The sequence below is a fragment of the Mandrillus leucophaeus genome, unplaced genomic scaffold, assembly GCF_000951045.1.
Source record: "Mandrillus leucophaeus isolate KB7577 unplaced genomic scaffold, Mleu.le_1.0 Scaffold365, whole genome shotgun sequence".
Taxonomy (NCBI): domain Eukaryota; kingdom Metazoa; phylum Chordata; class Mammalia; order Primates; family Cercopithecidae; genus Mandrillus; species Mandrillus leucophaeus.
Genome location: NW_012103865.1, coordinates 699,172 through 721,946, shown reverse-complemented (window position 1 = coordinate 721,946; position 22,775 = coordinate 699,172). Strand labels below are relative to the sequence as shown.

General features: G+C 46.9%; 2 protein-coding genes across 2 annotated transcripts in view; one reads left to right on the top strand and one right to left on the bottom strand.

The window, feature by feature from the left end:
* The first annotated feature begins 383 nt into the window (after positions 1 to 383).
* KEL (Kell blood group, metallo-endopeptidase) lies at positions 384 to 22,119 on the top strand. Its single transcript, XM_011989867.1, has 19 exons — positions 384 to 868; positions 1,199 to 1,276; positions 1,578 to 1,719; positions 1,972 to 2,148; positions 4,648 to 4,772; positions 5,102 to 5,248; positions 8,549 to 8,611; positions 8,704 to 8,892; positions 9,120 to 9,268; positions 10,428 to 10,557; positions 16,914 to 17,024; positions 18,502 to 18,600; positions 18,856 to 18,933; positions 19,371 to 19,471; positions 19,658 to 19,768; positions 19,911 to 19,978; positions 20,193 to 20,362; positions 20,709 to 20,804; positions 21,820 to 22,119. The coding sequence occupies exons 2-19, from the start codon at positions 1,253 to 1,255 to the stop codon at positions 21,979 to 21,981; spliced, it is 2,142 nt and encodes a 713-aa protein (XP_011845257.1). The 5' UTR covers positions 384 to 868; positions 1,199 to 1,252; the 3' UTR covers positions 21,982 to 22,119.
* Positions 22,120 to 22,363: 244 nt separating this feature from the next.
* The window catches only part of LOC105546678 (chromosome unknown open reading frame, human C7orf34), a 1,456-nt gene continuing 1,044 nt past the window's right edge, over positions 22,364 to 22,775 (bottom strand). The window contains 1 exon segment of the mRNA XM_011989938.1: positions 22,364 to 22,769. Within this exon segment, the coding sequence (XP_011845328.1) occupies positions 22,645 to 22,769 (125 nt within the window). The 3' untranslated portion in view covers positions 22,364 to 22,644.

Here is a 22,775-nt window from a genome sequence, read left to right as displayed (position 1 = left end):
GGTCTCCTGGGAAAGGTGGCATTTGACCTGGGAATTGATGAATCCCAGAAAAGCCAATCAGAGAGGTGTGAAAACAAAACTAAAATGGAGACTGGGCCTGAAAAATTCCCAGGCAGACAAAGCCAAAGACCTTAAAAATAGCCATGTTCTTGCTAAAACTACAAACATAAGTGAAACTTAACTTGGGTCAATTTCCGATAAATGCTTATGACAGAAATAACAATTTAACCCCAGCTGATGATAAGTAGTCAACTAACATATGATTATATGACTAGGGACTTTCCAAAAAGTTACTTTAAAAAGGCAATTATGTAACTGCAAACCAGTCAAATAATGTTTTATTTTGCTTCTGTAACTTCCCAGTAAATGCTTTCCTCTGACACTTTGTCATCGCAACACTAAACTTTTGTTGGTCTGGTGCTGCCCAATTCATGAATTGCTTCTTACTTAAATAAACTCTTTAAAACTTTACTGTGCCTCATATTTTTTAATAGAGAAGAAAGGAGAGAAGGAAGAATATTTTAGAAATAAAGGAACTTCACGGGCAGAGTCACAGTGCAAGACAAGAGGAGCAGACCAAGGGCAAGATTGCTGGGGGAGTGAGGACTCCCTCCCTCTTCTCCCCTGAGAAGCTGAGATAAAGGGGGAGGAGAAACCTGGGTGCCCCCCACTGATAAGCAGGCTCCACCCAGAGGCCAGTCCTGTGTGTCTGGGGACAAGGGGAAAGAGCAGCAGAAGTGTCCCTTCTCCAAGATCAAGGAACTGGGGTGGGGGCAGAAGGGGGACCGTTTCCTGGACCCCAGTTCTCCGGATCAGCACCTAGAGTGGAACCAGGAACGGTTCTGGAGCCACAGAGGATAGACAGACGGTAAGTCCCCTTTTGGAGTCAGAGGCCTTGGGTGGGGTGTGAGGGTGACTGTGTACAAATGTCCTGCCCCCACTGCAGGGGAGGGAACCTGAGGCTTACAGAGTAGAAAGGGGGAGAGAGAGGGAGGTAATGGGAGAGGGAGTGAGAAATGGCACATTCAGGGGACAGGTTCATTCTGAAGCCCATCTGGGAAGACTGCCCTGAGATAAAAATATGTGTGTGGGGGCAGGACGGGCAGCGAGGGTAACAAAATGGCCTGAGAAAACTCTCTTCAATGCACCGTTTCCTGCACCAGCTTCTCTCTCCTCCTTCTCCCTCCACTCACTTCAGGAAGGTGGGGACCAAAGTGAGGAAGAGCCGAGGGAACCCAGCCAGGCAGGTGGAATGGGGACTCTCTGGAGCCAAGAGGTAAGTGGCCTCCTCTCCTAGGGCTGGAATACACTGATGTTGTCACTCTGGGCTCTAAAATCCCACAAACATTCATCCCCTAACTGTCTGCTTCATCCTCACCCAAAACAGTTGACATGTTTTCTCATCTTCCAGGAGTTAAAGTAGGACTGGGTTTAGGAAGAGTTGGGATAATTATTTCTGTATAAAGTGACTATAACACTAACAGATGCATTCTCTCTCCCCTCTCCTCCTCCTCTTCCCATCCCTGTCTCTCAATCCCCTCCACCTTTTATCTTTCACCTCTTGGTTCCTCCCACAGAGCACTCCAGAGGAGAGGCTGCCCGTGGAAGGGAGCAGGCCATGGGCAGTGGCCAAGCGGGTGCTGACAGCTATCCAGGTTTTGGGCCTGCTCCTTTGTTTTTCTGTGCTTTTGTTCTACATCTTCCAGAACTGTGGCCCTCGTAAGCAAGATCCCAGACACCCTAACCCAGTCAGCCCTCGCCCAGCCCTGGCACCTGGGCCCAGTCCCTGCTCCTGGGGCTTCTATGCTCCCTGACCCTTGGGGTCCCCATGGTTCTTCCTCCCTGCATCCTAACCATTTCTTTTTCATCAGCTCCCCGCTTAGTTACTCACCTGATGTTCTTTGCCTAGCCCCTTGGGAGAGCCCTGGTCTTTTTGCCTCTTCTTTCCCAGCTCTGAGCTTTTCCCCACAGGCCCCTGTGAGACATCTGTGTGTTTGGATCTCCGGGATCATTACCTGGCCTCTGGGAACACAAGTGTGGCCCCCTGCACCGACTTCTTTGGCTTTGCCTGTGGAAGGGTCAAAGGGACCTATAATTCTTTTCAGGAGCTTGCCACAAAGAACAAAAACCGACTTCGGAGAATACTGGGTGAGGAAAGCAGGGTAGAAGACGCTCTGTGCAAGTGGGTGCCTAGAATGACCATGACTACTCCAAACCCTATGTAGTTGTGGAACAACTGGTTTGTGCCATCCCAGGTGGGATTATATGGATGGATGATTGGAGATGATGGGGGAGTAAAAGAGGTAGGATGGCGGGAGCTGCCTGGATTTGCTCCTCTCTCACTGTTTCCTGCTGCCTTACCTTGGGTACCCTTCTTCCATTTCTCTTGGTCCCTCTCTGCATTTTTTTCTTTATCTGATTTCCATCTTCTTTGCTTCTCCATGTATCCATCATTACTCCATTCTCTCCAACTTGTCCCTTTTAGCAAGCTCCATCTTTGTTGCTACCTCCAAATGTTCAGTTTCTATCCTATGCATGGTGTCTTCCTCCACAAGCATCTCCTCAGCACCTCCTGCATTTCAGTTCTTTTGTCTGTCACTCTCATTCTCTAACCTCCAAAACCTCTAGTCTCTCAATGCCTCCTTTTCAACGTTATCCTCTCCCTCTCACCGTGCCAAAGCTCCCCTCTCTCAAAATGATCTCTTGCTTCTTGCTTCTCCTTTGAAACCTTGGACCATGGCAAGCAAGTTGATCTGGAACAAGTGGGATGATAGAGATGGATGACTGGAGATGAGGGATGATGGTGGAATGAAAGGGGTAGGATGGTGGGGTGGGAAGTGAGAGAGGGCTTCATCACTGTGCATAAGAGAAAAAGTGGGTAAGTACAAAGGATATGTTGGAAGAATAGGAGAGCTGAGTTAATTGGCAGTGGAAGTAAAGTTCCTGCAGATGGGGGCTGGAGAGGAAAACTGCCAGGACTGAGAGGAAAACCAGAAGGATACACTGTAACTGTGTAGGAGGCTGGAAGTGCATCCCAGGAAGTTGGTGGATGGTGATGAGGATTTGGGAATAAGAACATATAAGATAGGCATGCGTTTCCAGTGCAAGGGAACCTAAAGAATGTGTTGACACTATCAATTAGAATCTGGGAAAAATAATGCACCCCTCTGCCCCCCTTTCTGATGGGGAAAGAGTGGGAGGTGGACTCTCTTTGGGTAGATGGATACTTTCAGGGAAGGCTCAGAGATAAAAAGAAAAAATATGCTCAGGATAAATTCTATTGCCTACAGTGGGATGAATAGATTTCAGGGGGACTGAGGGTGGAAAGAGTGTTAGATATTAGAGGGTGGATGATTCGGAGAGACTTGCATTTGATTATTGTAGTGTGTTTGTTTGTTTCCTGGGATCAATGGATGAGAAGTCTGGACTAGGAGAGTCCTCTCCTGTTTCTTCTCTTTGCTAAACCTTTCCTTATGAGTTTTCTTCTCTCCAATTCCTTAAAGTTTTCTAGTTCCCTGAATTTGTCTAATTTCTTCAGTCATTTCTTTCTTTCCTATCTTTCATTTCTCTCTTTTATCCTTTGCCCATATTCCACTTATTGCTACCTTTCTCTTTTCGTCCCTGTCTTTTCCTTCTTGATTTCTTTCCCACATTTCTTTTATTTTCCATATTGTCTTCTTCTCCTCATTCTCTTTCCCTGCTTTCATCATTTCATCAAGTTGGTCTATCCCAAATTGGGCAGTGCTCTCATCCTTCTTATTTTCCTCATCTCTATTCCTCCCCCTCCTTCCATCTTCTGTGGGAGTCTTTCTTTCCTGTAAGCTCCCTGTCTCCCACCCTCCCTCTTTGCCTCTACACCAGTTGCCACTCCTTTAATTCTCCTGCCGACACAAAGAGTCAAACTCTGTAAAATATTTGAAAAGATTTATTTTGAGCCAAATATGAGTGACAATGGCCTGTGATACAGCCCTCAGGAGATCCTGAGAACATGTGCCCAAGGTGGCCGGGGCACAGCTTGGTTTTATACATTTTAGAGAGGCACGAGACATCAATCAAATACATTTAAGAAATACATTGGTTTGGTCCAGAAAGGTGGAACAACTCAAAGGGGCAGGGGTGGCTTACAGGCTATGGGTGAATTTAAACATTTCCGGGTTGACGGTTGAGTTTGTCTAAAGATCTGGGATAGATAGAAAGGAAATGTTCAGGGTAAGATAAAGATTGTGGAGACCAAAGTTCTTTTGAAGTCTTATAGTGGCTGCCCTTAGAGACAATAGGTGACAAGTGTTTCCTGTTCAGATCTTAGTTAATCAAAAGATCTATCTATGTTAACAGAGATATGTTAATAGCTAATAGAGATTCTTTATAGATTCAAATTTTCCTCCACAAAGAACAGCTTTGTAGGGTCATTTCAAAATACGGCAAAGAAACATGTTTTGGGGTAAAATATTTTTATTTTCTTCTTTGTCTCATAATGTTATGCCAGAATCAGGTTGGAAAGTAAATCATGTTACATGGGGTTAAATAAAACCCATCTGATGAGAACTTATGATATAGGGCATGACTCCCCAGACCCCTTTGATAGGAATTTGGGCAAGATAAAAATAAAATCAGAGTTTAGTCCTCACTCCCATGCTTCCTTTCTAGAGGCCCGGAATTCCTGGTACTCAGGCTCTGGGGAGGAGAAAGCCTTCCAGTTCTACAACTCCTGCATGGATACACGTGCTATTGAAGCTGCAGGGACTGGTCCCCTCAGACAAGTTATTGAGGAGGTGAGAAAAGCTGGGATACTAACTTTTCTGGACACATAACATATGGGACCAATGCATGCTTAGGGCTGCCATTTTTTTTCCTAGGGGGTGGATCTTCTTCCTAGGGCCCCCCAAGTTCTAGGAGGGAGATGGAGATGGAAATGGTTATGCCCTGTGAAAATATCAGGACCTTGGGAGAAGGCAGATAAAAAAGGACAGATGTGGCGCCCTAAAGGAATCAAGGCGCCCAGGGCAGAGGTCAGGCAGTAGCAGCTGTGTAAGAGGCAACCAAGACAATGAGGGATGGGCTCCACAGATCCTATGCTCAGCCTTTTCTCTCTCCTTTAAAGCTTGGAGGCTGGCGCATCTCTGGTAACTGGACTTCCTTAAACTTTAACCGAACACTGAGACTTCTCATGAGTCAGTATGGCCATTTCCCTTTCTTCAGAGCCTACCTGGGACCTCATCCTGCCTCGCCACACACACCAGTCATCCAGGTGAGGGATGCACTGGCAAAGATACAGTTGGACCTGGCCTGACTCCATCTCTAGTCAATCATCCCTTAGAGGAAGGTTGCAGGTTGGGAAGAGAGGACACCTGTGTGATATAGGAAACAACCCAACCTTAAGGGAAAATTATTGATATGAAAGTCAGGGACATTAGCTGGGGGTGGGAAATGGAGCAGCAGAGCCAGTGCTGGGAAGACAGGAGTAGGCCTGGTCTTTCTTACTGTTAATCTGGATTAATCTCAGAGCCCCTTAACTAGTCCTCCTATCTCTAGGATTGCTCTCATTTTATTTACTCTTTATTTTTACTAGAGGGAACTTTTCTAAACCAAGGGCTAACTATACTACTGTCTGTATTTAAATGCTTGTCAATGACCCAGTGGCTTGCCAGGTCATCAGAATCTAGTCCCTAATCTTTAGTAAAGCTTTACAAGCACCTTGTGATCTGACCCCTACACACTTCTCCAGCCTTATCTCCTGTACATTCCTTCTCTCCCTTATCCCCAAGCCATGCTGACTCACTGCTACTTCCAGGAATATTTCTTAGTTCTTTGCCTATGCTGCTCCCTGTGCCTGCAACCATCCCCCACACTGAACCTGGAAAACTTACATGTTTTTCAAATGTTGGCTTTATTATCTCTTCCAGGAAGTCTTCACCGACACCCTGGTTATGAGTTAGATGAAGCCTTTCTCTCGCTTTTCTCATTTCCTCATGCTCTCAGCATTTATCACTCTGTGTTGAACATTGTGAGCCTCCTTAGAAAAGGACCATGCTTTATTTGCCTTTGTTCCTCAGGACCTAGCACAGGGCCAGGCAGCTAGAGGCTTTTGCCAGGTATATGTTGAGTGAGTAACTAAATAAAAACACTGGAGCTGTCACTATTGTGGTTAATGTAATGCTATCTGCATATTTGGACCCTACTGTCAAAAGAGCCACAAAATTACTAGAGGATAAGTACAAAAGAATTGATTATCATTATGAGGTGTTCTAAAATTCAGTTCTAAACAGTGTGCTCAGGAGTTTAACTGATGTAGTCTTTGGGGGCCAGTAAAGATCTGGTTAAGAAGAGGCCCAGAGAGGAGAGAATGAGAGAAGGTGAACTAAGCAAGCCTTGAAACATGGTTAATTCACACAAGTGGAGGTGAAGCTATGGGGTGTTGGAAATCCTGAGCCAGGGGGAGGACCTGGAATGATGTGATTCCTCCATGGGGTCAGTGAGGAGGCTGGTCTATTAAATGAGGATTTGGGAGGCAGAGTGGGGTGCAGTGGGAGGTAAAAGTGAGACTGAAGACATAAAGTTGAGCCTGATTATTTCTAAGAAGTCAGGCAGAGGTGAAACATTTGACATAATAGAAAAAAAAAAAAAAAGAGAGAGCTACTGAGGCCATCCAACTGTTAGGACAATTGTGCATAGAGCAAATATTTTGATGGTTGTGCATAGTCAGCAGTTTTGAATGTCAGTCTGGGGGTGTCGAGGAAACTAAACGAGCATTTTTTGAGGCCCTGAGATAGAGGTAGAAACGGAAAGGAAGAGCCAGGCACAAGGATTTAGGCAACTTCACCAAAGTGATGATAGTCCATGCTGTTTCTAGAGGATTTGGTGATTGATTGGATATAAATAAAGAAAGTGGGGGATTACACAATGATCCCATTGTTTTGATTTAGTGTGAATGGGAGGAGGGTGGTTATCATCAGTGTGAGCCTAGATAGTCTCTTGGGTTAAAAGCAGGTAGGAAGGATGGACTACAGAAGGAGAACTTCAAAGACTGAGGGCAGAAGGGAGCCAGGGAAGAGTGAGTACAGTTGGAGAGATGGGAGCTAGACCAGTATGGTGGGCCACAAAGGAAAGTAAAGGAGCTTCAGGAAGGAGGGGTCAGCTCAGAGAACAAGGAATGAGAAGACACCCTTGGATACCTAGAGATACTTTCCAAACAGTTATGGCAGTGCACACAGACTGTACGGAGCTTAGGAAGAAGGTAAGAAAGTGGAAACAGTGGGCATAGATGCTTTTTTGTTCCTTGAACTGTGGACATACAATGTAGCAAAAGGGTCAAGTGAAAGTTTTTTTCAAGACAGAAGGAAAAGTATATGGTTCAAGATATTGAAGAAGGGATATTGAAATTGGAGAAGAAAAGGGAAAGGGTAGAAGCAAAGATCTTCAGAACAGAATCAAGGATTCATCAGGGCCAGACTAAGATGAAATATACGTGGTGCTTACCTGGGGTGCTAATTTAAGAAGGTCCCCAAAACTCAGTATCACGATAAATAGCATTTTAATACACATTCCTAAAAAATCAAAATCAATGCAACAATACATGATGAACCAAAATATCAAACTTTTCTTCATTATGAATTTTTCGACAAGAAATTATGCTTTTTTCCCCAAAATGGAACAAAATTCTATGTGAATCATTTTGAAAATACTAATGATTTTTCTTTTCAAAGTGAATCAAAAATACACTGAGGACTTCTCTTGAACACAACATGATTCTTTTCAAAATTGACTAAAAGTATGTTTTTTGGGGGAAAAAAGTCCATGATAAGCAAAGTTTTGAGATTTTATTTATCATACATTTTTGGTAGTAATTTTGATTTTTTAAAATGTTAATTAAGTATTAATCTTGATTACTGAGTTTTTTTTAAAAAAAGAGTTTATTTGAGCAAAGACTGATTTGTGAATTGGGCAGCATCCTGAAGGAGTAGAGGTTCAGAGAGCTCCACCCAACAATGTAGGCAGGCAGTATTTACAGAAAGAGGAAGTGACACCCAGAAACAACTTGATTGGTTACAGCTTAGCAATTGTCTTTAATGCGCATGGTCTGATCACTTGACAGCCTATGGTTGCCTGAAGATCAGCTGCTATGGCTGGCTGAGATGGAGCTACCTATTGCAAGAATATACTCCTAAGTTAGGTTGCAGTTTGATTACTGAGTTTTTGGTGCGTCTTAGATTTTGTACCTGGGACAAGTTCCTCACCTCACTCACCCTGGCCTTGTTCCTGAGACAAAGAATAGTTCCTTTTAGGATGCTGATTATTATGCTTCTGCCTTGCTTGGCACACCTACATTGGTTGTAATACTCACCATCTCTTCCCATTCTCACATCTGGACTCTTCTTCTCTTGCCCCTTAACCCCTAATCCCTTCCTTTCTTTGTACTCTTGCTTCTCTTCTGTCCAATCTTTATGTCCATCTCCCAAGGCTGTCTCCCATGGTATATTCCCCACCTCCCCACGCCTGCCCTCTCCATCTGCCATGCTCCCCACTTCTCTCCAGTCTCTCTTGTGTCCAGATAGACCAGCCAGAGTTTGATGTTCCCCTCAAGCAAGATCAGGAACAGAAGACCTATGCCCAGGTAAGATGGCACATGGACAAAGGCCCTGCCCTCTGAGGCCAGGAGAAAAGTGGGCACCTCTGGCACCTGTGACTGACATTTCCTTCCTCCAGATCTTTCGGGAATACCTGACTTACTTAAATCAGCTGGGAACCTTGCTGGGAGGAGACCCACACGAGGTGCAACAACACGCTTCCATGTCCCTCTCCATGACTTCACAGCTGTTCCAATTTCTGAGGCCCCTGGAGCAGCGGCGGGCACAGGGCAAGCTCTTCCAGATGGTCACTATCGACCAGCTCAAGGTGCCTGGAACTGGGGGCCAGAAGACTGTGGGCACAGGAACCTTCCTCCCAAACATTACCTCATTTCCTTCTTCCTCCTAGTGCCCTTAATTCCTTTTCATTCTGTCTCTGGCTCCATCTCCTCCTCCAATTAGCCTCTTTTCTTCTTTTTCTCACACCCAAGGGGAAGCCCTTTCCCCTTCCTTCTCTTTTCCTTCTCCCCCTCAGCTTTGTGTCCCTCCTCTAAGGAAATTGCCCCTGCCATCGACTGGTTGTCCTGCTTGCAAGCAACATTCACACCGATGTCCCTGAGCCCCTCTCAGTCCCTCGTGGTCCACGACGTGGAATATTTGAAAAACATGTCACAACTGGTGGAGGAGATGCTGCTAAACCAGAGGTTCGCCCCAGGTGGGATTGGGGAGATCATGGAAATGGAGGAGAGCCTGTGCACCATAGATCTTGGGGGCAGAGGAGACCTTGGGGAAGGCAGGCTGGTAAGGGCCTCCCAGGAAGATAAGAGGAACTTGCTACCTGTGGGGGCAGAGAAGCGTGGGGTGGGTGGCACAGAGAGGATGGAGGGATGTGTCTTGGGAGCACGAGTAAGGGAGGATACACACGACATGAAGAATGGAGGGTCAGCCAAGACACAGGGTCTGCTGAGAGTAGAACACCAGCCACTCAAGAGCCTCTGAGCTGTAGAAGATGCTGGAAGACCCAGACACAGAGGACAGTTGAGTGCATGTATGTCTTTTTAGCAGCTGAGGACTGTGGGCTGTAGGAGGAGGCACATGAGATGAGGAGATGAAGATGGTGAAGGCTGGGGGTGCTTAGGGGAAGAAAACAAGAGGAGGGGCCATTCCTCAGGTGTGGTGTGAGGATTCTGGAGCTCTTATGGGAAACAATGTCTAAGAGTATTTCTGCTAGTATCAGGAAATCAAGGGGATGTTGGGGTTGGGGACATGAGAGAGTGGCTCTTCGTTAGGGTCTCTGCCTCCCCTGATCCCTGGGTGGCTACCACCTGAAAGAAGTGGATTTCTTCCAAGGGCTTGGGCCTAAGGGCCTTCTTCATGGTGGCAGCAGCATCTAGAAATCCTTTTTGAGGGCGGTAGCTGCCCGTTCACATGGGAGTGAGGAGGCTTACATAAGGGTGCAATGCAGTCCTGGCAGGAGCATTGCCAGTGGAGCAGAGAGGAGTCACAGAAACCAGCTTACTTCTGCTTGCGAGATACATCTGAGGACAACCTGAGATACCTTGACTGTAGAAGTAGAATCTGTTTCATGACATGAGTCCAGACTCCATCTAGCCCAGAACTTTCTTTCCGTGTGATTTTGAAGGCTGCTTCTTCATCTAGTTTTTTTTACTAAGGAGCTAGATCCCACCCCAACCTACACCACGAAAAGCTCTTTTTGACTTGGGTGCATGTTAAAACAGTTATTAATACAGAGGAGAAGGGGCTGCCTTCAGGAGGATCAAGGTGACTTATACAAGGGGAGGCTCTTCTTGAGGCATCCCAAGATTCCTGGGGTATATGTGTGGGTCTCTTTTGTCTCCATAGGGACTTTCTGCAGAGCCACATGATCTTAGGGCTGGTGGAGACCCTTTCTCCAGCCCTAAACAGTCAATTCCAGAAGGCACGCAGAAAGCTCAGCCAGAAACTGCGGGAACTGACAGAGCAACCACCCATGGTGAGGAGAGGAGCGGGTGTATTTGCCCAGATACTCGAAAGGAGTATCTACTCTTTTGAGGGGTAAATGTTGGCATCTGTCTTTCAGGGAGGGGGCCACGCTGGTAGATGCCCCTCCATGTCTTGGCTTTCCATAGAAGCAGGCAAGTTGGACAGACAAAGTTTAACTTGAAAACCAAGATACCATGTGCCAGACCTTCAGGCACACATCTCCCAGCCTGACTACCTCTCTGGCTTCTTGCTGGGTGTTTGAGCTCAAATATAAAACTCTGAAATTGTCAAGGACTGCCCTTTCTTTGTCATTACGCTTATACTATTTGCTCAGGATAACTTGGACTTAGAGCTTACGATTTATTAGGATGAGAGAGAGAGATGTTAAGCAGTGGCCTTCCTTAATGTCTAGTTGATTTTATGTTCAAACATGCTTCACAAAGAGTTTATCTCTGATATCCAGTGGGATCCATTGGGCCACATGTAGGCTTTGTGGCACAGATGTGGATATAGCTGAGGAGGGGCCTGGGTAGAAAATGCACTTCACTCACCAGAGTCTACTTATTACATAAGACGCAGAGATGCTCCTTTGCTGAGAATCTTGAAATCCCAAGTTGGATATATCCAAAAGCGAGCAGAAGAGTCTAGTACATTGGATATGTCCCAACCTCAGTGAAGGCCTCGGTTTAGTCTTAAAAATCACCGGATTTTTTTTTTCTTAGTAATTTGTGGGACGTTTCCCTGCCTTGGAGAAACTCTCTGCTTTGGCAACCTAAAATTGCTGTGGAATTCAGAGAAGGAAAAGGCATTCACTGGGACTGGAATGTAGCTATTGCTTATCAAGAGCTAATGATGCGCTAGACACTCTTTGAAACCCTTTAGATCTATTAGCTGATTTAATCTTTACAGTTCCATGAGGTACCATGGGTGCCATTTTGTTCCTGTTTTAAAGATGAAGAAACAGAGACACGAAAGTTAAGGAAGTTGCTCAGTTATGACAGTAAGTCAGTGGAGTGAGGATTTGAACCCTGGCAGTCTGGCTCCAGGGTCTGTGTTGTTTGCTCATTGTGCTAAAAAAGCAGTCTTCCTGAGGAGCATCACTTGGGTTGAAGAGTCGCCAAGAAGCTTCTGCCCAGCTTTTCTCTTGATTCAGATGAAGCAGACCAGAGCCCCAAGTTATCTTAATTGGGGTTGCTACAAAATCCTGGCAACAAACAGCTACCTATAAACGCCAGCACCATAGCCTCATGGCAATTCTTGGAGGTTGTAAGAGTGCTAATGTTGAGGGTCAGGCTTAAAGAATACAGAAGGCTTAGATGTCCTGAAGCCATTATCTTTTCCATTAGGACACGTAATTGTCCTTGGGCTTAAAAGCTGAATTAATCTCTGCCAACAAATAGTTGTGTGACCTTGGGGAAGCCACTTCCCCTTTCTGAGACAATAGTATAAAAGATGACACTTAATGATAATAGCTGATATACATGGAGTAGTCATTGTCTGTTAGCACTTAGGACAGGTTATTTCGTTTATATCTTCCAGAAACACTTGGAGGTTTATAATCCCTGTTTCTCAGATGCCAAAATAGGCTTAGAAAGGTCAAGAAACTTTCCCAAGACCATACAGCTCACAAGTAAATGAACAGACTCCAAAACAGATGTTTTGGCTCATAAAGTCATGTTTTTAACCACACACTGTACAGGATTGAGAAATAAGTAGGTGCTACAAACAAAGGTTAGAAAACTTTTTTATAAAGGGCAAGATAGTAAATACTGACTTTGTGAGTAAATACTGACTTTGTGATCCATAAATGGTTGGTATTACAACTGCTCAACTCTGTCCCTGCAGTGCAAAAACAGCTGTACACTAAGTAAATGGATAGGTATGGCTATGTTCGCAGGGGATCCTGATTTAGACAGCAGATATGGGGGTCCTGATTTAGACAGCAGATATTCTTGGAGTTCCCGAGAGGGAGAGATCAGGAAGCATTTGAAGGATCAATGGGATCTCTGTGCAGGAGGTGGAACCGACAAAAAGTTTAGAGAGAGGAAGAAGTTTTCTGGTGAAGAAAGGGGTATCATCTCATTGGGATAGGGCAGGAGGTAGGCTGGCTAAAACTTGGTGCATAGTGAAGGATCCTCCTGGTGGCTCTGGCTGAGAGGAGAAGACTAGGCTTGCATGGCAGGCTGTGTCCACTGATGCCCCTGGAGCGTGCTCTGGGTGTTTGAGAATCAGCAAGGAAGCCAGGGCACCTGGATCAGAGTGACTAGGACAATAGTGGGGAGGGAATCGGAGCAGGAAGGAGAGAACCATACAAGGTCTGATAGGTCACTGAAAGACTTTTGCTTCTCTCTGTATGAAATAGAGACATGCAGAGGGATTTATCTCATTTGTGTTTTAAAAGAACATATTTTAAGGTTAGCAATGGGATGTCCTGATGATGAGTGATGTGAGAGGAAGAATGGAATCAAAGACATGACCTAGAGTTTGGCCTTGATATGATCAAAATGTTTGGTTCAATTCAGTGGCCATTAATTACCGACTTCTGATCATATTCTTTTGAATGAATTATACTCTATAGTGCCCTTATACAGAAGATTTCTAAATCTCATTATTGGACCATCTTTGGATGATTAGTTTTGAATAGAGTTATAGTCAATGAAAATGGCTGTTAAGTCAGGTTTTCTTTTGTGAAATTTAGGAAGGTGGCTTTTGAGAAGTAAAAGCAGAACTTCACATTTGTGATGATTAAATGTGAATGATTTATATTCAGCCCAACATCTCAATTTATTCAGGTCTCCCAGCTTTGGATCATTTGCAATTTTATTCAGTGTATCTTCATCCAGACTACTGTTAAGATCCTGAAGGGAGAACAGCATCGGTCAGGTTATTGAAGACCTAGCTATGGATTTATGCATTCGTTTTTGTAACAAACATTTGTTGAGAACCTAGTGTACTTCAGGTACTTCTCCAGGCACTTGGAATGCAGCAATGAACAAAACAGACAAATAAATAACCCTGCCTTCAGCTGCATATCCTGGTGAAGGAAGAAAGGCAATAAACAAACTAATAAAATAATAAAATATGTTAGGTTGTGTTATGAAGGAAAGCAAAACAGGAAATGAGGAAAGGAAATGCTAAGTGAGTGGTAGTTAGGATTCTTAGTAGGAATGTCAGGGGAGGTCAAGTTAACTTGAAATCATTCACCATTGATGTTTACTTATGATTTGGCCAGATGAGACTCCACTCTAATTGCACTGTCATTCAACATCAGTTTCTCTAATTCACTAGGACTCAATCTGTGTTTTCCAAGAATGGCTAAATCAAGATAATGCCAACAGAGTGGGGTAGTGCCTTAGAGTACTTGAAAGGTATTATTTCACCTGATCCCCAAACCTGTGAGGAAGGTAGACTAGATGTTGTTTTCATTTTGACAACTGGTGTCACTGAATCACAGAGATTTAAGTTAATAACTCAAACTTAGTAAGTGCTAATACTCTATTCAGTGGTAGGATGGTCGTGGTGCTTGAGGATGTATTTCGTCTATAGATGGGTTTTGTTAGCCTGTAGAATCTTTCGCAAACTTTGAATTAATCATCAATATTCAAAAACTAAGATATGGCATGCTAGCATTCAGGTTTCCAGCCTGTGTGTGTGTGTGTGCGCGCGCGCGCGCCAGGTTTCCACCCTCTGTGTGTGTGTGTGTGTGTGTGTGTGTGTGTGTGCGCGCGCGCGCGCGGGCGCGCACGTCTGTGAAACTTGGGAAACACTGGGCTAGCCTTCTCCTGTGGCGACAACTGACTGTCGCTACATGGCGCAGTTCGGGGCTGGGTGCGCTCTCTGTAGCCCCACCACGCCCTGTGGCTCTGATGTTGCACTGCTGTTCTCTGTTATGCCTCCGCATGGCCCCTATTGGAGTTTGCGGGTTCTGGTCTTTCATATGCCTCAGTTACACAAGACTTTTAGCCAGAGGAATTTTTATTATTTTGACATTATTTTTCTTCAGTGATCCTATCATAGTCCTTAGTAGTTACACATTATTTTCCAAGTGTTCAAAAACTGTCTAACGATTCGTTCTACAATTTTGCTTAGAAATTAAAGTTTCCTGGTTGGCCTGTAATCCCTAAAATTTCCTTTCATCCTATAGAAGATTGGTCAAATTTTTGCTTCCCTCTGGACTTGTAGAATTTGTCCTGATTTCTATCATTTCTCAAATACTATTCGTGGTTCTGAGGTTATATGTGCAACTTTTTTCTTTTTTTTTTTCTTTTTTTTTTTTTTTTGGTGCCCTAAAATTAGTCCACTGAGTTTCATTATCTTGGGTTTGAAATATTTTTTCTATTGTTTATATTTTGGAGACTTTTTTTTCTCTAATTCTATTTCTCTCCTTCTCTCTCTCTCTCTGTAACTCTCCCTTTGCAGTCAGTGTGGTATACACTACCATTCCACATCTTGAGAGACAGCTGTAGCAGTGGTCTGCAGTGGCGATTGTATTCTCCAGCAGTCAGGTCCCATGGCAAAGCATGTTGGAGAAATGATCAGGCTCCAGCAAAGGGCATCAGGAAACAAATCAAGAACAGGAGGGGTGAGCAGGGTAGGCAGATCCACACTTCCAAGCTCAAGTGAGCTCTCTGCTGATGCTGGTTGCTGCTCCAGGTGTAGCAACTGTCTGATAAGAGGTATTCCTGGAGCCAAGCTTGTCCAGCAGAATGTGGCTGGCAGATTCTCAACTTGGCCCTATAATTGCTTTCAGACCCGGATTTCCTTTTAGTTCCTGTTGTTTCAGAGCTCCAATTCATGCAGCATGAGAAGAATCTGAGCCTCTTCTCTTTATCAGAGACAAGGTTGGCCAGGTGCGGCGGCTCATGCCTGTAATCCCAGCACTTTGGGAGGCCAAGGCAGGTGGATCACTTGAGCCCAGGAGTTTGAGACCAGCCTGGCCAACATGGCAAAACTCCATCTCTGGTGGTAGCCACCTGTAATCTCAGCTACTTGGGAGACTGAACAGAAGACTCACTTGAACCTGGGAGGTGAAGATTGCAGTGAGCCGAGATCGCACCACTGTTCTCCAGCCTGGGTCACAGAGTGAGACTCTGTTACAAAATAAAAGTAAAAATAAAAATAGACAAGGTTAGCAGACCTCAAGGTGCAACAGAACACAGATGTGGGCAGCCAGGCCTGCAGCAACCTCCAAAATGATAACCTCTTTAACTGGTGGGTTCAGAAGTTTCTCCTTCAGTGACTACCAGCCTGGCCTCTTTGGTCTGTTTCCTCTAGTGGGGTGCACATAAACCGCCTCCGTTCCCAGGACCAGCCTAGCTCCTGCAGAGAGAGTGTTAGTGGCACCCTTCCTACCTTCCCTGTGGACAGGTCTTTGGGAAGTAAAAACATCACAGGAATAAAGTTTTGAGGCTTCATCCTGCCTAACCCAAATTAGCATATTAGCCGGTATTTATCAGTTCCAGCTCAGCTTTCCCTCAGGCCAGCTACCTCCTCCTGCCCCTGGGTTCCTTGAGTGTGTGTCTCCATTTACCCTGTGTCATCTCTGGGTTTACACCTTGGTCAAGTTTTCAAAGCCATTCAAGCCTACCGCCAAGACCTTCTCAGCGTCTGTCTCTTATGTTTCTCATTCTCGAGGTCCTCAGCTGGCACTGCCCTCTTGGGTGTTTGTCCATGGCCTCCTGCCTCTGCAGTGAAAGCCCTCCACCTTCCTGTTCTATTCTCTCCCCTCTGACTTGGCTGGAAGTCTTCCAGCTCTATGAATTTGTACAATGAGTCTTGTCTTGTGTCCTCTTTTCCTAGCAAACAATATGGCATCTACAACCCAGTTCTACTCTGATAATTTTCTTCTTTATAAGATGCTACAGTATAATACACCATGCCCACCTGGAGAGAGGATAAGGGTGATGGTGATAGAACGGAATTTCCATCTGCAATCTCCGTTTTGAGCAAAGAAGCATGGAGGATGGGAATCATTGCTGGGACCCTGGAGTAGAGTGGTTGGGAGGGGTGGGGGGGAACAGGGGGAACATCAGATTGCCGAGGTATGAGGTTTGGGTTCTCATCTTCTTCCCAGGAGCCTCTTGGTCCCCCAGAATGATGCCTCCTAGAGGCCTTGCTGTCAAATTCAATAGGCAATAACATGAAGGATTTGCTCAGCCAGGCTCATGAGACCAGCTCTGAGGAAGATGTGCTTATTTTGTACTGAGTGGTGATGTGCGTCACCCTAAGGGGTAGTAAACTGAGATGAATCCCAGAAAGTCCCGTCAAAAGAGCACCCTCTGGGAATGAAGATCTAGTGAAGACTGGGGAGACAGATAAGGAAAGAGCCCTGAACAGGAGCCACTCATTCCAGCTTTGTCTCCATAGCGCGCCCGCCCGCGATGGATGAAGTGCGTGGAGGAGACAGGCACGTTCTTCGAGCCCACGCTGGCGGCTTTGTTTGTTCGTGAGGCCTTTGACCCGAGCACCCGAAGTGCTGTATGTGAGAGCTCTTCCCAGCCCACATATCTCCACCCCTTCCCACCCAACCCAACCTTCCCTCATTCTATTAACTTTGACTTTCTCAGTGGTATGTGTGATTGGGGAATCAGGCAGTCAGAGAGAAGGGCCACTGAGAGATGGAACCCAAAGGCCTTCTCCATCCCTGGGGTGGAAACAGTTCAGCTTTAGGCCACAGAGTCTCCATGACATGCTCTCACTTGGACAAATCACCCAACTTTCCTGGTCTTGTGTTTCTTCAACCATCAAATGAGAAAATCGAGCCAGGCGCGGTGGCTCATGCCTGTAATCCGAGCACTTTGGGAGGCTGAAGTGGGTGGATCACCTGAGGTCAGGAGTTTGAGACCAGCCTGACCAACATGGAGAACCCCATCTCTACTAAAAATACAAAATTAGCTGGGTGTGGTGGTACATGCCTATAATCCCAGCTACTCGGGAGGCTGAGGCAGGAGAATTGCTTGAACCCAGGAGGTGGAGGTTGCGGTGAGCAGAGATCATGCCATTGTACTCCAGCCTGGGCGACAAGAGTGAAACTCCATCTCAAAAACAAAAACAAAGACAAAACAACAACAACAACTAAAAAAAAAAAAGGAAAATTGAACACTATCATCTCTAAGGCTCCTCCCTGTTATCTAAGATTTTTTTAACAACACATGACGTGACGTCAGAACGGATGACATAATCTTGCAGAGGGCAAATAAGTCAAATAAATCAACACTGAGTACTTTCTGAGTACCTACCACATGCCTGGGACTCCTTCAAGCACTTTGCATGAACTACGTCATTTAGTTCCTGTTATTATCCTGATTTTATGCAAGAGGGAACTGAAGCAAAGAGAGGTTAAGTGACTTGCCCAAGGTCACACAGTTATCGAAAAGCAGAGACAGGGTTTGAACTCAGGCATTCTGATGCCAGAGCCCAGCTTCTTGATATTGCCTTTCATTTCCCTCCAAGAAAGGATTTACATGAGGTGGCAGGTGGCTGGGGAAGCAGTGAGTACACACTCAGGTTGTGAAGCCGGGGAGACGTGGGGGACTGAGCTGAAGAGCTCAGGAGGATGAGGAGAGGGAGTGGACACTAAAAATGATGGTGTGAAGATAAGGGCCCTGAGCCAGAGGAGAGAATGACAGCCCTCTCCTCCCTCTGCTTGCTGGGAGGTGTTCCTGCCCCCGGGAGTAAGGACACTGTCTTTCTCCCGCATCAGGCTACTATATCCCATGGAAAGGAACTATATCTCCCTGATGGCCCTCACGGATGGCCAGGCCCCACTTTCCCTTTGTGGGCTTGGCACTGCTTCCTTTCTCCACAGATCCTTTAGTTGCTTTAGTTGAGCTGCTGCTCAAGCAACAGCTGCAGCACAGGCAGCTCCTTGGGGCCAAGGTCTTTTCCAAGGGTCTTTTCCAGGCTGAGGCCTCTTCTGATCCTGTCCCCCTGTCCCCGGACCTCACTCCCACAGGCCATGGAATTATTCACTGCGATCCGGGATGCCCTCATCACTCGCCTCAGAAACCTTCCCTGGATGAATGAGGAGACCCAGAACATGGCCCAGGACAAGGTCAGATCAGGCATCCTGGCTGGTATGGGAGCCTGTGCGGGGAATGGAGTATTGGACCAAGCGAGATGGGGACTGGAAGCAAGTGCCAAAGGCACCCCAGGCACAAGCTAAGTAGGGAAGGCACTGGGCTGCATACACACACTGGCAACAATGTGAGAGGCTTGGGAGGCAACAATGGGACAGAGCAACGAGTGGGAGAAATTCCCTCTGGTAGACTCAAAGAGTGTTCCTACCCCCTTCTGTGTCTCTTTCCAGGTTGCTCAACTGCAAGTGGAGATGGGGGCTTCAGAATGGGCCCTGAAGCCAGAGCTGGCCCGACAAGAATACAGAGATGTGGGTCCCTGTGTTTTCCAGCTCCTTCTCAGTCCTTGACTTCTCCTCACTTCTCTGACCATCCTGAGTCTTTGTTGGACACTCAGTTTTCCCTGGGTGACTCAGCCCTGTCCTTGCCCTGGTGCTGGCTGGGGTCGATGGGGGAATATCCACACTGGGTCTTGTTGGCAGAAGAATAGAATCTTTTCAGGTCCCAATGCATGTCCCCACACACATGCATGCATCCTGTGACTTGTCTGGGCGTGTTCATCTGTGTGCTGATCTGTGTAAAGCCTCTGTGTGCTGTGTGGTGATGCCACCGGGTTGCTGTCTCCTAATCCCTGGATGCCTGTGTGTCAGGGCTTGCCTGTTTTGGGTCAAATGGTCCCATTGGTGTATGTCAGCATGCATCTGTAGAAGTGTCTGTGTGCCCAAGTCACCTCCTGCCTCTTCCCCAGATACAACTTGGACCAAACTTCCTGCAGTCTGTCCTGAGCTGTGTCCGGTCCCTCCAAGCTAGAATTGTCCAGAGCTTCTTGCAGCCTTGCCCCCAACACAGGTATGAGTGCAGGGGAGGCACAGGCACTCCATCCCGGAGAGATCCATCCACGATTCGTAGGAAAGGAAGCCAGGGCTCAGGGCAGGCAGCCTGAATAGTAACGGCAGTTGGGAGGGACTGCGTAGGTCTCAGGGTGGCAGGGCAATATGTGGTGGGGGCTGGAGTTCACTTGTGCTCTTCCCACAGGTGGAAGGTGTCCCCTTGGGAGGTCAATGCTTACTATTCAATATCTGACCATGTGGTAGTCTTTCCAGCTGGACTCCTCCAACCCCCGTTCTTCCACCCTGGCTACCCCAGGTATGGGTCACTCTCTGAGGGTAGGTAGGGAGTTTCCCAAGAGGGGCCGATAGGTGTTATAATGAATGGGACTTACAGCTGGAGAATTGGAGTCAAAAATGCCAAAAGATTCAGGGGGTCAAACAAGCCCTTGTCTCCCTAGAGCTGTGAACTTTGGCGCTGCTGGCAGCATCATGGCCCACGAGCTGTTGCACATCTTCTACCAGCTCTGTGGGTAACAGGGGCCACTGGGAGGTGGGATTATAGGGAACCTAAGGGAAGGCCACAGGGGGGCCTGGAGGGGAAAGGGAGGTTATTTAAGGTTTGAGGTGGGGCAGTCCTGGGAACTTTGCCATGCTCCTGGGAGCTGGGTCAGTTTGTGGTACCACCCACATCCTCACCTCGGCAGCACCAACCCTATGTTCTCTTGCCCTGTTTTCAATAGTGCTGCCTGGGGGGTGCCCAGCCTGTGACACCCATGCCCTCCAGGAAGCTCTCCTGTGCCTGAAACGCCATTATGCTGCCTTTCCATTACCCAGCGGAACCTCCTTCAATGACTCCCTCACATTCTTGGAGAATGCTGCAGACGTGGGGGGGCTAGCCATTGCACTGCAGGTATGCAAGTGTCAAGGGCCACAATTTATGTGCACTGGCAGACTAGAAAACATGTGCTCAAGTTTTCCTGCCACCCTTCCTGATGCAGGTACAGTTGTATGGCTTTCTGCCCTTCACATCCCCCCTGAACAGACGGCAACCTGGGGATCCCCCTCCTACCCCAGAGATCTTCTGTTTTTAGGACATCTATAGGTCTTCTGGGAATTACTCTTTCTTCTGGCTCAGATCAACTTGTCAGTGCAGAGCCAGTGAGCAAGGGCCATGGGTTTTGGGTACTGTGTGGAGGGACTTACAAATGGCCACAGGTCTAGAGCCTGAGGACCCTTCTCCACCCACCCCTACCCAGGCATACAGCAAGAGGCTGTTATGGCACCGTGGGGAGACCGTCCTGCCCCGCCTGGACCTCAGCCCCCAGCAGATCTTCTTTCGAAGCTATGCCCAGGTAGGTACAGCCACCTCCTGCCACAGCTTGCTTTATGTCAGTTTGAACGCCTTATTACTGAAGCTCATGGAAATCCCCTCCTTGGACACTCCGCCAAATACCCCAAACCCTCTGCTGCAGATGTCCTCACTGTCATCTTTTCTCATCCCTCCCTACCCCTTGGAATCACCCCTCAGATGACTACAGTTTCTTCTACCTAATTCAGCACTCCTACAACTCCAAAGGTAGAAAAAACTCTACTCCCAGGTTCCCCCAGGAGAGGAGACCAACTTTTTTCTCCTCTCATACCCCCAAAATGCAGATGCCTTAAAAATAAGCCTGTGGCTGGGCGCAGTGGCTCATGCCTGTAATCCTGGCACTTTGGGAGGCCGAGGCGGGTGGATCACTTGAGATCAGCATTTCAAGACCAGCCTGGCCAACATGGTGAAACCCTGTCTCTACAAAAAATACAAAACTTAGCTGGGTGTGGTGGCGGGCACCTGTAATCCCAGCTACTCGGGAGACTGAAGTACGAGAATCGCTTGAACCTGGGAGGCGGAGGTTGCAGTGAGCCAAGATCCTGCCACTGCACTAGAGGCTGGGCGATAGAGCAAGACTCAGTCTCAAAAAAAAAAAAAAAAGCCTGCGACAGGCTGACTGTATGCCACATTCCTCTTCAGACGCCTGACCTTAGGTATGGCGGCCACTTGATATCACCTCCTTAAGCACCCTCTGTTCCCTCAACAGACTCAGGTGCCAGGTCTTCAACACACTTAGATTAGACTTCACCCCAGAGCTCCTGTGCTAGACCCCACCTCTCGGTCACTGATAAATGGTATCATTATACAGCCCAGGCCCTCCTCCTGGACTACTGTCACCAGATTAAGTGAACTATACATTTCAAATGCTCCATGTGGCCCTTGGAGCACTTGATCCCCTGTTTCCCTCTTTGTCTGCTGTCCCTGATCACCCCTTGTCACTAGGTCAGCCTTGTCTTGTGGACCCTCCTCCTTCAATGACCTCTCTTCCTGCTCAGGTGATGTGTAGGGAGCCCAGCCCCCAGGAATCTTACGACACTCACAGCCCTCCACACCTCCGAGTCCATGGGCCCCTCAGCAGCACCCCAGCCTTTGCCAGATATTTCTGCTGTGCACGTGGTACCCTCTTGAACCCCTCCAGCCGCTGCCAGCTCTGGTAACTTGGTTACCGAAGATGCCACAGCACAGAAATATCGACCAACACCTCCCTGGTCACATCCACGGAATCAGAACAAGATTTCCTTTCCACTTCTGTTCCAAAAATAAAAGCCGGCACTTGGCTTCTGCTTGTCTCTTAATGACTTGTTCCTGCTATGTTCTATGCCTAGAAGTCATTAACTATAGGGGAGAAAAATACCTGAAGTCAGAAAAGATAAGAGGGAGAAATGCCAAAAATATTTCGTGGACACAAGAAAAGGAAAAAATCAACAATTGGTGACCTGGTGGGTTTGAAGACCACCCAGTGGACCAAAGATTGGACAATAAAGCAGTCTAGCTGAAGACGAGAAGGGCTTGGATTAAGTATCGGAAAGTTGCTCCCAATTGTTCTCAGAATTTTATTGTTATTTTATTGTCATTGCCTCCTGCCTCTAATCTGCTGTCCTGAACAAAACCAGGAGAGGTGTGGGAGAGAAGGATGTGAGTCTGCTGTCTCTGGCTCTGGGAGGTGAAACTCCGAACCCGGAGAGGCAGTCAGTCAGCACTGATGGCAATTGGTAACTCTGATGCTGAACCCTGAGGTACAGTGATGGTAATCGGAGGCAGAGAGCCACGCCTGCATCTTCTTTGGGAGTTGTGACCTGGAGCCCATAAGGGAGGGAGGGTCAGTAAGTGAGCATGAAGTAGAGATGGATATTTAGGAATGTCGGCCTCAATGGCCCTCCTAAGAAAATCATGACACTGGCCAAACTAAAGCAGAAGCCAAGGTGGAAAGAGGGCTTGTGAATAGCTGACG

Excerpts from the sequence above, each read along its gene's own strand:
- KEL (XM_011989867.1), top strand. The coding sequence starts at position 1,253 with ATGGGGACTCTCTGGAGCCAAGAG. Across the intron at positions 8,612-8,703 it reads AACAGAAGACCTATGCCCAG|ATCTTTCGGGAATACCTGAC; the intron begins GTAAGATGGCAC and ends TCCTTCCTCCAG. Across the intron at positions 20,363-20,708 it reads GGCTAGCCATTGCACTGCAG|GCATACAGCAAGAGGCTGTT; the intron begins GTATGCAAGTGT and ends ACCCCTACCCAG.